The sequence below is a fragment of the Salvelinus fontinalis genome, unplaced genomic scaffold, assembly GCF_029448725.1.
Source record: "Salvelinus fontinalis isolate EN_2023a unplaced genomic scaffold, ASM2944872v1 scaffold_0172, whole genome shotgun sequence".
Lineage (NCBI taxonomy): Eukaryota > Metazoa > Chordata > Actinopteri > Salmoniformes > Salmonidae > Salvelinus > Salvelinus fontinalis.
Genome location: NW_026600381.1, coordinates 215925 through 227500, shown reverse-complemented (window position 1 = coordinate 227500; position 11576 = coordinate 215925). Strand labels below are relative to the sequence as shown.

Here is an 11576-nt window from a genome sequence, read left to right as displayed (position 1 = left end):
TTAGCAGTGTATGTGGTGTGTGATAGTGTGTGTGTAATGTTTTAGCAGTGTGTGATAGTGTGTGTGTAATGTTTTAGGTGTGTATGTGGTGTATATGTGGTGTGTGTAATGTTATAGGTGTGTATGTGGTGTGTGTAATGTTATAGGTGTGTATGTGGTGTGTGTAATGTTAAAGCAGTGTATGAGGTGTGTGATAGTGTGTGTGTAATGTTATAGCAGTGTGTGATAGTGTGTGTGTAATGTTTTAGCAGTGTATGTGGTGTGTGTGTAATGTTATAGGTGTGTATGTGGTGTGTGATAGTGTGTGTGTAATGTTATAGCAGTGTATGTGGTGTGTGATAGTGTGTGTGTAATGTTATAGCAGTGTATGTGGTGTGTGATAGTGTGTGTGTAATTGTTGGGAATTTTGTTAATAAATAGTTAAAACAAATTCTAGCTTTAGATAAAACTATAACTAATTAAACTCTGCATGTCTGGGGAAAAGAGATTTGTGTTGTGGGTCATAAAATAAGCAGAAAGGGTCGTTAAACTATGGTTGAACTGACCCAACTTAGCCCTGAGGTGTTTAGATAACTTTTTAGGTCTTCTATTATCTTGAGTTGTCTGCTAAAGTGGTAATCAATTATAGTGAGCCTTCAGGATAAATGATTATATGGTGTTTCATGTGAGTGCCCTGTGAGGTTAGAATGAACTTTTGAACCTGTTTTCTATTTGTCAGGACAATGAGACTTAATTCTGTAATCTATGACATCATATCTTGTATATAAACCTGTGTTTATGATCAAATGGGAGCTTGCTCCGAGAATAAACTCTATTATCTAATTTTAATAAGACTGTATCCTGTCTATTTTATGTTAATAAGTATCTTACAAATTCTTATAAATAGACAGATTGAATTTAATTAATGAGTACATTAGAGGAATGATTTAATTCCACTAACAGTAATGTTATAGCAGTGTATGTGGTGTGTGTAATGTTATAGCAGTGTGATAGTGTGAACATACCTGTGAATTCCTTCTTGCAGCGGTCTCTCACGCTCTCCTCCAGATGATCCAACTGGTGTTTCACTTTCTCATACTCTCTCTCTGCCTGCTGGCTCTTCCTCCTGTCATTAACACGCAGGAACAGTCCATTAGACTACTAACACACAGGAACAGTCCATTATACTACTAACACACAGGAACAGTCCATTAGACTACTAACACAAAGGAACAGTCCATTGGACTACTAACACACAGGGACAGTCCATTAGACTACTAACACACAGGAACAGTCCATTAGACTACTAACACACAGGAACAGTCCATTAGACTACTAACACACAGGAACAGTCCATTATACTACTAACACACAGGAACAGTCCATTATACTACTAACACACAGGAACAGTCCATTATACTACTAACACACAGGAACAGTCCATTAGACTACTAACACACAGGAACAGTCCATTAGACTACTAACACACAGGAACAGTCCATTAGACTACTAACACACAGGAACAGTCCATTAGACTACTAACACACAGGAACAGTCCATTAGACTACTAACACATAGGAACAGTCCATTAGACTACTAACACACAGGAACAGTCCATTAGACTACTAACACACAGGAACAGTCCATTAGACTACTAACACACAGGAACAGTCCATTAGACTACTAACACACAGGTACAGTCCATTAGACTACTAACACACAGGAACAGTCCATTAGACTACTAACACACAGGAACAGTCCATTAGACTACTAACACACAGGAACAGTCCATTAGACTACTAACACACAGGAACAGTCCATTAGACTACTAACACACAGGAACAGTCCATTAGACTACTAACACACAGGAACAGTCCATTAGACTACTAACACACAGGAACAGTCCATTAGACTACTAACCCACAGGAACAGTCCATTAGACTACTAACCCACAGGAACAGTCCATTAGACTACTAACCCACAGGAACAGTCCATTAGACTACTAACACACAGGAACAGTCCATTAGACTACTAACACACAGGAACAGTCCATTAGACTACTAACACACAGGAACAGTCCATTAGACTACTAACCCACAGGAACAGTCCATTAGACTACTAACCCACAGGAACAGTCCATTAGACTACTAACACACAGGAACAGTCCATTAGACTACTAACACACAGGAACAGTCCATTAGACTACTAACCCACAGGAACAGTCCATTAGACTACTAACCCACAGGAACAGTCCATTAGACTACTAACACACAGGAACAGTCCATTAGACTACTAACACACAGGAACAGTCCATTAGACTACTAACCCATAGGAACAGTCCATTAGACTACTAACACATAGGAACAGTCCATTAGACTACTAACACATAGGAACAGTCCATTAGACTACTAACACATAGGAACAGTCCATTAGACTACTAACACATAGGAACAGTCCATTAGACTACTAACACATAGGACAGTCCATTAGACTACTAACACATAGGAACAGTCCATTAGACTACTAACACATAGGAACAGTCCATTAGACTACTAACACATAGGACAGTCCATTAGACTACTAACACATTGGAACAGTCCATTAGACTACTAACACACAGGAACAGTCCATTAGACTACTAACACATAGGAACAGTCCATTAGACTACTAACACACAGGAACAGTCCATTAGACTACAGAACTGTTCCACAATGTGAATCTGTAGTTTGTCCATTTGAGATTATTTCATTGGTCCTAGAGTGGAAACTCCAGACACCCATTTCACCGGGTGAACTAAAAACAATTCACCCATCACAACTACATGAGTGGTGCTTGATGGGAAGTGTAGTTGTGTACCTGTAGCAGTAGACGGACACAGCTATAAACAGTAGCATAGGGACGATGACAGCTGGGATGATGATAGCCAAAGGAACCTCATACTTCCTCTCATAGTTCACTGAGCCCACCACCCACTCACCATTACCAAACTTTATCTGTTAGGGAGGGAGGGAGAGAGAGAGATATAGAGAGAAAGGGAAAGAGAGGTGAGGGGGAGAGAGAGACAGAGAGAGATATGGACAGAAATGAGCTACAAGACGTGTATAATTGTGGAGAGGCAGATATACATCAAGGTGTTGATACTGTTATGTCTCTGTCAGGACTGAGTGGTCCCGGTCACAAGACTAGGATTATTGTATGGTTCAATCAGGTGGTTTAATGCCTTGACTGAAGTGAATGTCTGCAACACAGGACATTGGATTAAGTTGGGACACCACTGATTTAGATAGAACTGTACAGGAACACTAGCATCTATCTGAAACATGTTGAGAGCCAGAGAGACATCAGCTTGTCCAGTGCTAATGCCTGAAGCCTCTCTCTCTTTGCCTTGGGTTTAGACAGAAGGCCAGTGTCGTCACCGTTAGGTCCAGAGGGTCGGAGCTGGTGTCTCTGCGCTGGCGTTTGGAGCGGGCTCTGGGCTGGGTGGACGGAGCTTCCAGGAACAGCTTGTCATCCTGCAGGATGGTCACCTTACAGGAGGCATCTCCTACGAACGCCTGGGCTTCTTCAGCTGTCATGGCCTTGCTGAACCCACGACCCTGGAGAGAAAGAGAGAGGTGGCTGGCTGTTAATCTCTGGACTGCAGGGATATGCAGTCATTTGTAAAAGCAGATATGATTACCTCAATATTGATATGAATTATATCAATGCACTATACTTGTCTTTTCTCTCTGGGGGGACATCATAGTCACAAAGCAGAATACATTTGTTTGTTTGTTTGTTACCCCTTTTTCTCTCCAATTTCGTGGTGTCCAATTGGCAGTTATAGTCTTGTCTCATCGCTGCAACTCCCGTACGGACATGGCAGAGGCGAAGGTCGAGAGCCGTGCGTCCTCTGAAACACAACCCAACCAAGCCGCACTACTTCTTGACCGCACTGCTTCTTGCCCACTTAACCTGGAAGCCAGCCGCACCAATGTGTCGGAGGAAACACAGTATAACTGCCGACCGTGTCAGCGTGCACTGCGCCTGACCCGCAACAGGAGTCGCTAGTGCGCGATGAGACAAGGACATCCCTGCCGGCCCAAACCCTCTCCTAACCTGGACGACGCTGGGCCAATTGTGCACCGCCCCATTGGTCTTTTGGTCGCAGCCAGCTGCGGCAGAGCCTGGACTCAAACCCAGAATCTCTAGTGGCACAGGTAGCACTGCGATGCAGTGCCTTAGACCACTGTGCCACTCCGAAGGCCCGAAGCAGAATAACATTTAAGCCACAATGGCCCACGGAAAACGATAAGCGAGTATTACCAGAAATAACAAAAAAACCTCCTAAACAGTAACCATGACAACACAACCCCATAAAGAGTAGTGTTACTGTTCTTTACCGTGACGATGATGATGGAGGTTTCAGTGATGATGTTCTTGGTCAGTTCATTGAAGAATGGGTCGGCGTGGTACTCAAAGAAATTCAGTTCCTCTACCACGTTGTCTAGCTGGAGGAAGGTCCTAAAGGACTGGGTCTCAGAGGACCTGTTCACCGCTGGACTGTCAAACAGCAGCACTGTGTCGTTCTTATGTACGGCAGACTGGATGAACTGGAGGGGGGATGGAGAGGGGGGCAGAGAGAGATAGAGAAGAGAGAGAGAGAAGAGAGATAGAAAGATATTTAAATCCTGGAAGGACACTGTGTCTGTGTTCAGTCTCACAGAGAAGTCTGTTGTCACAGACAAAAACATAAAACTCACTGAGTCACTGTTGACATGCTAGCTACCTGCCATGGATAACACCACAGCTAGAGTACTGTACACTAGGACATGCTAGCTACCTGCCATGGATAACACCACAGCTAGAGTACTGTACACTAGGACATCCTAGCTACCTGCCACGGATAACACCACAGCTAGAGTACTGTACACTAGGACATCCTAGCTACCTGCCACGGACAATACCACAGCTAGAGTACTGTACACTAGGACATCCTAGCTACCTGCCACGGATAATACCACAGCTAGAGTACTGTACACTAGGACATGCTAGCTACCTGCCACGGACAATACCACAGCTAGAGTACTGTACACTAGGACATCCTAGCTACCTGCCACGGATAATACCACAGCTAGAGTACTGTACACTAGGACATCCTAGCTACCTGCCATGGATAACACCACAGCTAGAGTACTGTACACTAGGACATCCTAGCTACCTGCCACGGATAATACCACAGCTAGAGTACTGTACACTAGGACATGCTAGCTACCTGCCTTGGAAAATACCACAGCTAGAGTACTGTTCACTAGGACATGCTAGCTACCTGCCATGGATAATTTCACAGCAAGAGTACTGTACACAAGGACATGCTAGCTACCTGCCATGGAAAATACCACAGCTAGAGTACTGTACACAAGGACATGCTAGTTACCTGCCATGGAAAATACCACAGCTAGAGTACTGTACACTAGGACATGCTAGCTACCTGCCACGGATAATACCACAGCTAGAGTACTGTACACTAGGACATCCTAGCTACCTGCCACGGACAATACCACAGCTAGAGTACTGTACACTAGGACATCCTAGCTACCTGCCACGGATAATACCACAGCTAGAGTACTGTACACTAGGACATGCTAGCTACCTGCCTTGGAAAATACCACAGCTAGAGTACTGTTCACTAGGACATGCTAGCTACCTGCCATGGATAATTTCACAGCAAGAGTACTGTACACAAGGACATGCTAGCTACCTGCCATGGAAAATACCACAGCTAGAGTACTGTACACAAGGACATGCTAGTTACCTGCCATGGAAAATACCACAGCTAGAGTACTGTACACTAGGACATGCTAGCTACCTGCCACGGATAATACCACAGCTAGAGTACTGTACACTAGGACATCCTAGCTACCTGCCACGGACAATACCACAGCTAGAGTACTGTACACTAGGACATCCTAGCTACCTGCCACGGATAATACCACAGCTAGAGTACTGTACACTAGGACATGCTAGCTACCTGCCACGGACAATACCACAGCTAGAGTACTGTACACTAGGACATCCTAGCTACCTGCCACGGATAATACCACAGCTAGAGTACTGTACACTAGGACATCCTAGCTACCTGCCATGGATAACACCACAGCTAGAGTACTGTACACTAGGACATCCTAGCTACCTGCCACGGATAATACCACAGCTAGAGTACTGTACACTAGGACATCCTAGCTACCTGCCACGGATAATACCACAGCTAGAGTACTGTACACTAGGACATGCTAGCTACCTGCCTTGGAAAATACCACAGCTAGAGTACTGTTCACTAGGACATGCTAGCTACCTGCCATGGATAATTTCACAGCAAGAGTACTGTACACAAGGACATGCTAGCTACCTGCCATGGAAAATACCACAGCTAGAGTACTGTACACAAGGACATGCTAGTTACCTGCCATGGAAAATACCACAGCTAGAGTACTGTACACTAGGACATGCTAGCTACCTGCCACGGATAATACCACAGCTAGAGTACTGTACACTAGGACATCCTAGCTACCTGCCACGGACAATACCACAGCTAGAGTACTGTACACTAGGACATCCTAGCTACCTGCCACGGATAATACCACAGCTAGAGTACTGTACACTAGGACATGCTAGCTACCTGCCACGGACAATACCACAGCTAGAGTACTGTACACTAGGACATCCTAGCTACCTGCCACGGATAATACCACAGCTAGAGTACTGTACACTAGGACATCCTAGCTACCTGCCATGGATAACACCACAGCTAGAGTACTGTACACTAGGACATCCTAGCTACCTGCCACGGATAATACCACAGCTAGAGTACTGTACACTAGGACATGCTAGCTACCTGCCATGGAAAATACCACAGCTAGAGTACTGTTCACTAGGACATGCTAGCTACCTGCCATGGATAATTTCACAGCAAGAGTACTGTACACAAGGACATGCTAGCTACCTGCCATGGAAAATACCACAGCTAGAGTACTGTACACAAGGACATGCTAGCTACCTGCCATGGAAAATACCACAGCTAGAGTACTGTACACTAGGACATGCTAGCTACCTGCCATGGAAAATACCACAGCTAGAGTACTGTACACAAGGACATGCTAGCTACCTGCAATGGATAATACCACAGCTAGAGTACTGTACACTAGGACATGCTAGCTACCTGCAATGGATAATACCACAGCTAGAGTACTGTACACTAGGACATGCTAGCTACCTGCCATGGATAATACCACAGCTAGAGTACTGTACACTAGGACATGCTAGCTACCTGCCATAGATAATACCACAGCTAGAGTACTGTACACTAGGACATGCTAGCTACCTGCCATGGATAATACCACAGCTAGAGTAGTGTACACTAGGACATGCTAGCTACCTGCCATAGATAATACCACAGCTAGAGTAGTGTACACTAGGACATGCTAGCTACCTGCCATAGATAATACCACAGCTAGAGTAGTGTACACTAGGACATGCTAGCTACCTGCCATGAATAATACCACAGGTAGAGTACTGTACACTAGGACATGCTAGCTACCTGCCATAGATAATACCACAGCTAGAGTAGTGTACACTAGGACATGCTAGCTACCTGCCATAGATAATACCACAGCTAGAGTAGTGTACACTAGGACATGCTAGCTACCTGCCATGGATAATACCACAGCTAGAGTAGTGTACACTAGGACATGCTAGCTACCTGCCATGGATAATACCACAGCAAGAGTAGTGTACACTAGGACATGCTAGCTACCTGCCATGGATAATACCACAGCTAGAGTAGTGTACACTAGAGGGATTAGAATACACTACTGGCAGGAAACAGAACTTGTGGAATGGTATACTAACCTCAATGGGAGGGGACTCTAGAATGATAACATGTAGTGTATTGTATAATAGGAGTGGACTCTAGAATGATAACATGTAGTGTATTGTATAATAGGAGTGGACTCTAGAATGATAACATGTAGTGTATTGTATAATAGGAGTGGACTCTAGAATGGGTAACATGTAGTGTATTGTAAAATAGGAGTGAACTCTAGAATGGATAACATGTAGTGTATTGTATAATAGGAGTGGACTCTAGAATGATAACATTAGGTGTATTGTATTAGTAGTGAGTAGTGTGTACTAACCTCAATGGGAGGGGACTCTAGAATGATAACATTAGGTGTATTGTATTAGTAGTGAGTAGTGTGTACTAACCTCAATGGGAGGGGACTCTAGAATGATAACATTAGGTGTATTGTATTAGTAGTGAGTAGTGTGTACTAACCTCAATGGGAGGGGACTCTAGAATGATAACATTAGGTGTATTGTATTAGTAGTGAGTAGTGTGTACTAACCTCAATGGGAGGGGACTGAGAGAAGTCCTCAGTAGAGGGCAGCACCTTCATGGTGGCTCTCTGGATGAGGTCAAAACCACTGCCCACACACACGATCCTCCTGCCTCCACTGAAACACCAGACAACACACACGTCAGCTCTCAATACAACACACACGATCCTCCTGCCTCCACTGAAACACCAGACAACACACACGTCAGCTCTCAATACAACACACACGATCCTCCTGCCTCCACTGAAACACCAGACAACACACACGTCAGCTCTCAATACAACACACACGATCCTCCTGCCTCCACTGAAACACCAGACAACACACACACGTCAGCTCTCAATATGCTGACACATGCACATTTGTGGCCTGCTGGAGGTCATTTTGCAGGGCTCTGGCAGTGCACCTCCTTGCACAAAGGCGGAGGTAGCGGTCCTGCTGCTGGGTTGTTGCCCTCCTACGTCCTCCTCCACGTCTCCTGATGTACTGGCCTGTCTCCTGGTAGCGCCTCCATGCTCTGGACACTACGCTGACAGACACAGCAAACCTTTTTGCCACAGCTCGCATTGATGTGCCATCCTGGATGAACTGCACTACCTGAGCCACTTGTGTGGGTTGTAGACTCCGTCTCATGCTACCACTAGAGTGAGAGCACCGCCAGCATTCAAAAGTGACCAAAACATCAGCCAGGAAGCATAGGAACTGAGAAGTAGTCTGTGGTTACCACCTGCAGAATCACTCCTTTTTTGGGGGTGTCTTGCTAATTGCCTATAATTTCCACCTTTTGTCTATTCCATTTGCACAACAGCATGTGAAATGTATTGTCAATCAGTGTTGCTTCCTAAGTGGACAGTTTGATTTCACAGAAGTGTGATTGACTTGGAGTTACATTGTGTTGTTTAAGTGTTCCCTTTATTTTTTTGAGCAGTGTATTTTGTGAACCAACACTCGCACTTGACTCTTTTCTCTCTTACTAGCTGTGTCGTTGAAGATATAGACAGAGGAAACATGTACTTCCAGTAATATGACTGCTTTATTTATTTAACTAGGCAAGTCAGTTAAGAACAAATTCTCATTTTCAATGACGGCCTAGGAACAGTGGGTTAACTGCCTTATTCAGGGGTAGAACGACAGATTTTTACCTTGTCAGCTTGGGGATTCGATCTTGCAACCTCCCGGTACTAGTCCAACGCTCTAACCACTAGGCTACCTGTCGCCCCATGTAGTTGTCCCACCTAGCCATCTTAAGGTGACGGCACTAACTACGTGGCTCTGGATAAGGACGTCTGCTAAATGACTCAAACGTAATCCTCCTGCCTCCACTGAAACACTAGACGAAAACACCATATATCAGGGTCATGTTAGGAAGCACAAAACAGGAGAAACCTTTTGAAATGTTTTGAAAGAGGGAGACACTACCTGAATGTGTCCAATAAGAAACTGTCATTTCATTATCCGCTTCAAACTGATTTGCATTCAACTCCAGCTTCGCTGAAAGAAAAAGAGGAGCTTTGATTTCAACCCTCTGTGGAACATTGTGCCTGGACTCTACTCACCATACGAAGCTGGTCTTGGGGCTGTAGTCCGTGAGTTTGGGGTTCTCAGAGTACTGGAAGGTGAAGGAGTCAGGGACGTCCTTGGTGGTGCTCTTCCCATACTTCACTGAGACTCTCAGGAGCTCCGATGGAACCTTTTGTCCCTTGTATACACCTGTCTCACAGGTAATCTCACTGCCAAACGACAACCTGAAGGAGAAACAGGGACAGAGAGCATCATGGGAAAGGTCAAACAGGGGTCGTAGTATTGAGGGGAGAGAAGGTCATCTCAAAGGAACAAGTCAAACACAATTACTGTATGGCTAATATATTTCAGAGGTCGGCCTTGAGAGAACAATTGAATAGGACATGACTCAGGCAACCTGTCCAGACAGCAAACTGCAGGGGTTGGAAGACTCAAGTGTGATCATCCTTACACTTCACAGGGCGTTCCGCCCACGGTGACAATGACATCATCCTTGTTTGCCGTATCCAGGTGTTTCCCAGAGATAGTGATGACTGTTCCACCAGCCGCAGGGCCCTTCAGGGGGGAAACTGTCTCAGGGATGGGGTCCTGGAGGGGATAAGAGACGAGACATCAGTGATAAGGGAACATACTTAGGTCCTGGAGGGGATAAGAGACGAGACATCAGTGATAAGGGAACATACTTAGGTCCTGGAGGGGATAAGAGACGAGACATCAGTGATAAGGTAACATACTTAGGTCCTGGAGGGGATAAGAGACGAGACATCAGTGATAAGGGAACATACTTAGGTCCTGGAGGGGATAAGAGACGAGACATCAGTGATAAGGGAACATATACTTAGGTCCTGGAGGGGATAAGAGACGAGACATCAGTGATAAGGGAACATACTTAGGTCCTGGAGGGGATAAGAGATGAGACATCAGTGATAAGGGAACATATACTTAGGTCCTGGAGGGGATAAGAGACGAGACATCAGTTATAAGGGAACATACTGTCACGCCCTGGCCTTAGTATTCTTTGTTTTCTTGATTATTTTAGTTAGGTCAGGGTGTGACATGGGGAATGTTTATGTTTTGTTAGTTTTGGGTGTTTATTTGGTAAAGGGGTTATGGTGTATAGTATATGGGTTTGTGTGGAGTACATGTTTCTAGTATTGTCTATGTATGTTTAGTTGTCTAGGAGAGTCTATGGTTACCTGAATGAGTTCCCAATTAGAGACAGCTGATTTCGGTTGTCTCTGATTGGGAGCCTTATTTAGGGTAGCCATAGGCTCTCATTGGTTGTGGGTAATTGTCTATGTAAGAACGTTAGTAGCCTGTATGTTTGTGCACAACGTTTGTAGCTTCACGGTCGTTTTGTTATTTTGTTAGTTTGTAAAGTGTTTTTGTGTCGTGTTCATCTTCGTGTAGTTAAATAAAAGAAGATGGCATATTTTCCAACTGCTGCATTTTGGTCCGTTAATCCGCCACACGATCGTGACAGAATTACCCACCATAGGACCAAGCGGCATGGAAGGCGGCAACAGGACCTAACCACAAAGGATTTCTGGACATGGGAGGAGATACTGGATGGTAAGGGGCCTTGGGATCAACCTGGAGAATATCGCCTCTCTCGTGAAGAGCTGGAGGCAGCGAAAGCCGAGAGGAGGCGATATGAGGAGGCAGCACGGAGACAAGGCTGGAGACCCGTGAGTACAACC

General features: G+C 44.9%; 1 protein-coding gene across 1 annotated transcript in view; it reads right to left on the bottom strand.

Moving 5' to 3' along the window:
- LOC129844095 (plexin-B2-like) overlaps positions 1-11576 on the bottom strand; it is a 220055-nt gene that overhangs the window by 17943 nt on the left and 190536 nt on the right. The window contains exons 19-25 of the mRNA XM_055912468.1: positions 10328-10464; positions 9912-10100; positions 8364-8472; positions 4362-4571; positions 3396-3575; positions 2836-2972; positions 1005-1105 (exon numbers count right to left, since the gene is read on the bottom strand). Of these exons, the coding sequence (XP_055768443.1) occupies positions 1005-1105; positions 2836-2972; positions 3396-3575; positions 4362-4571; positions 8364-8472; positions 9912-10100; positions 10328-10464 (1063 nt within the window). The remainder of the gene's footprint in view (positions 1-1004; positions 1106-2835; positions 2973-3395; positions 3576-4361; positions 4572-8363; positions 8473-9911; positions 10101-10327; positions 10465-11576) is intronic.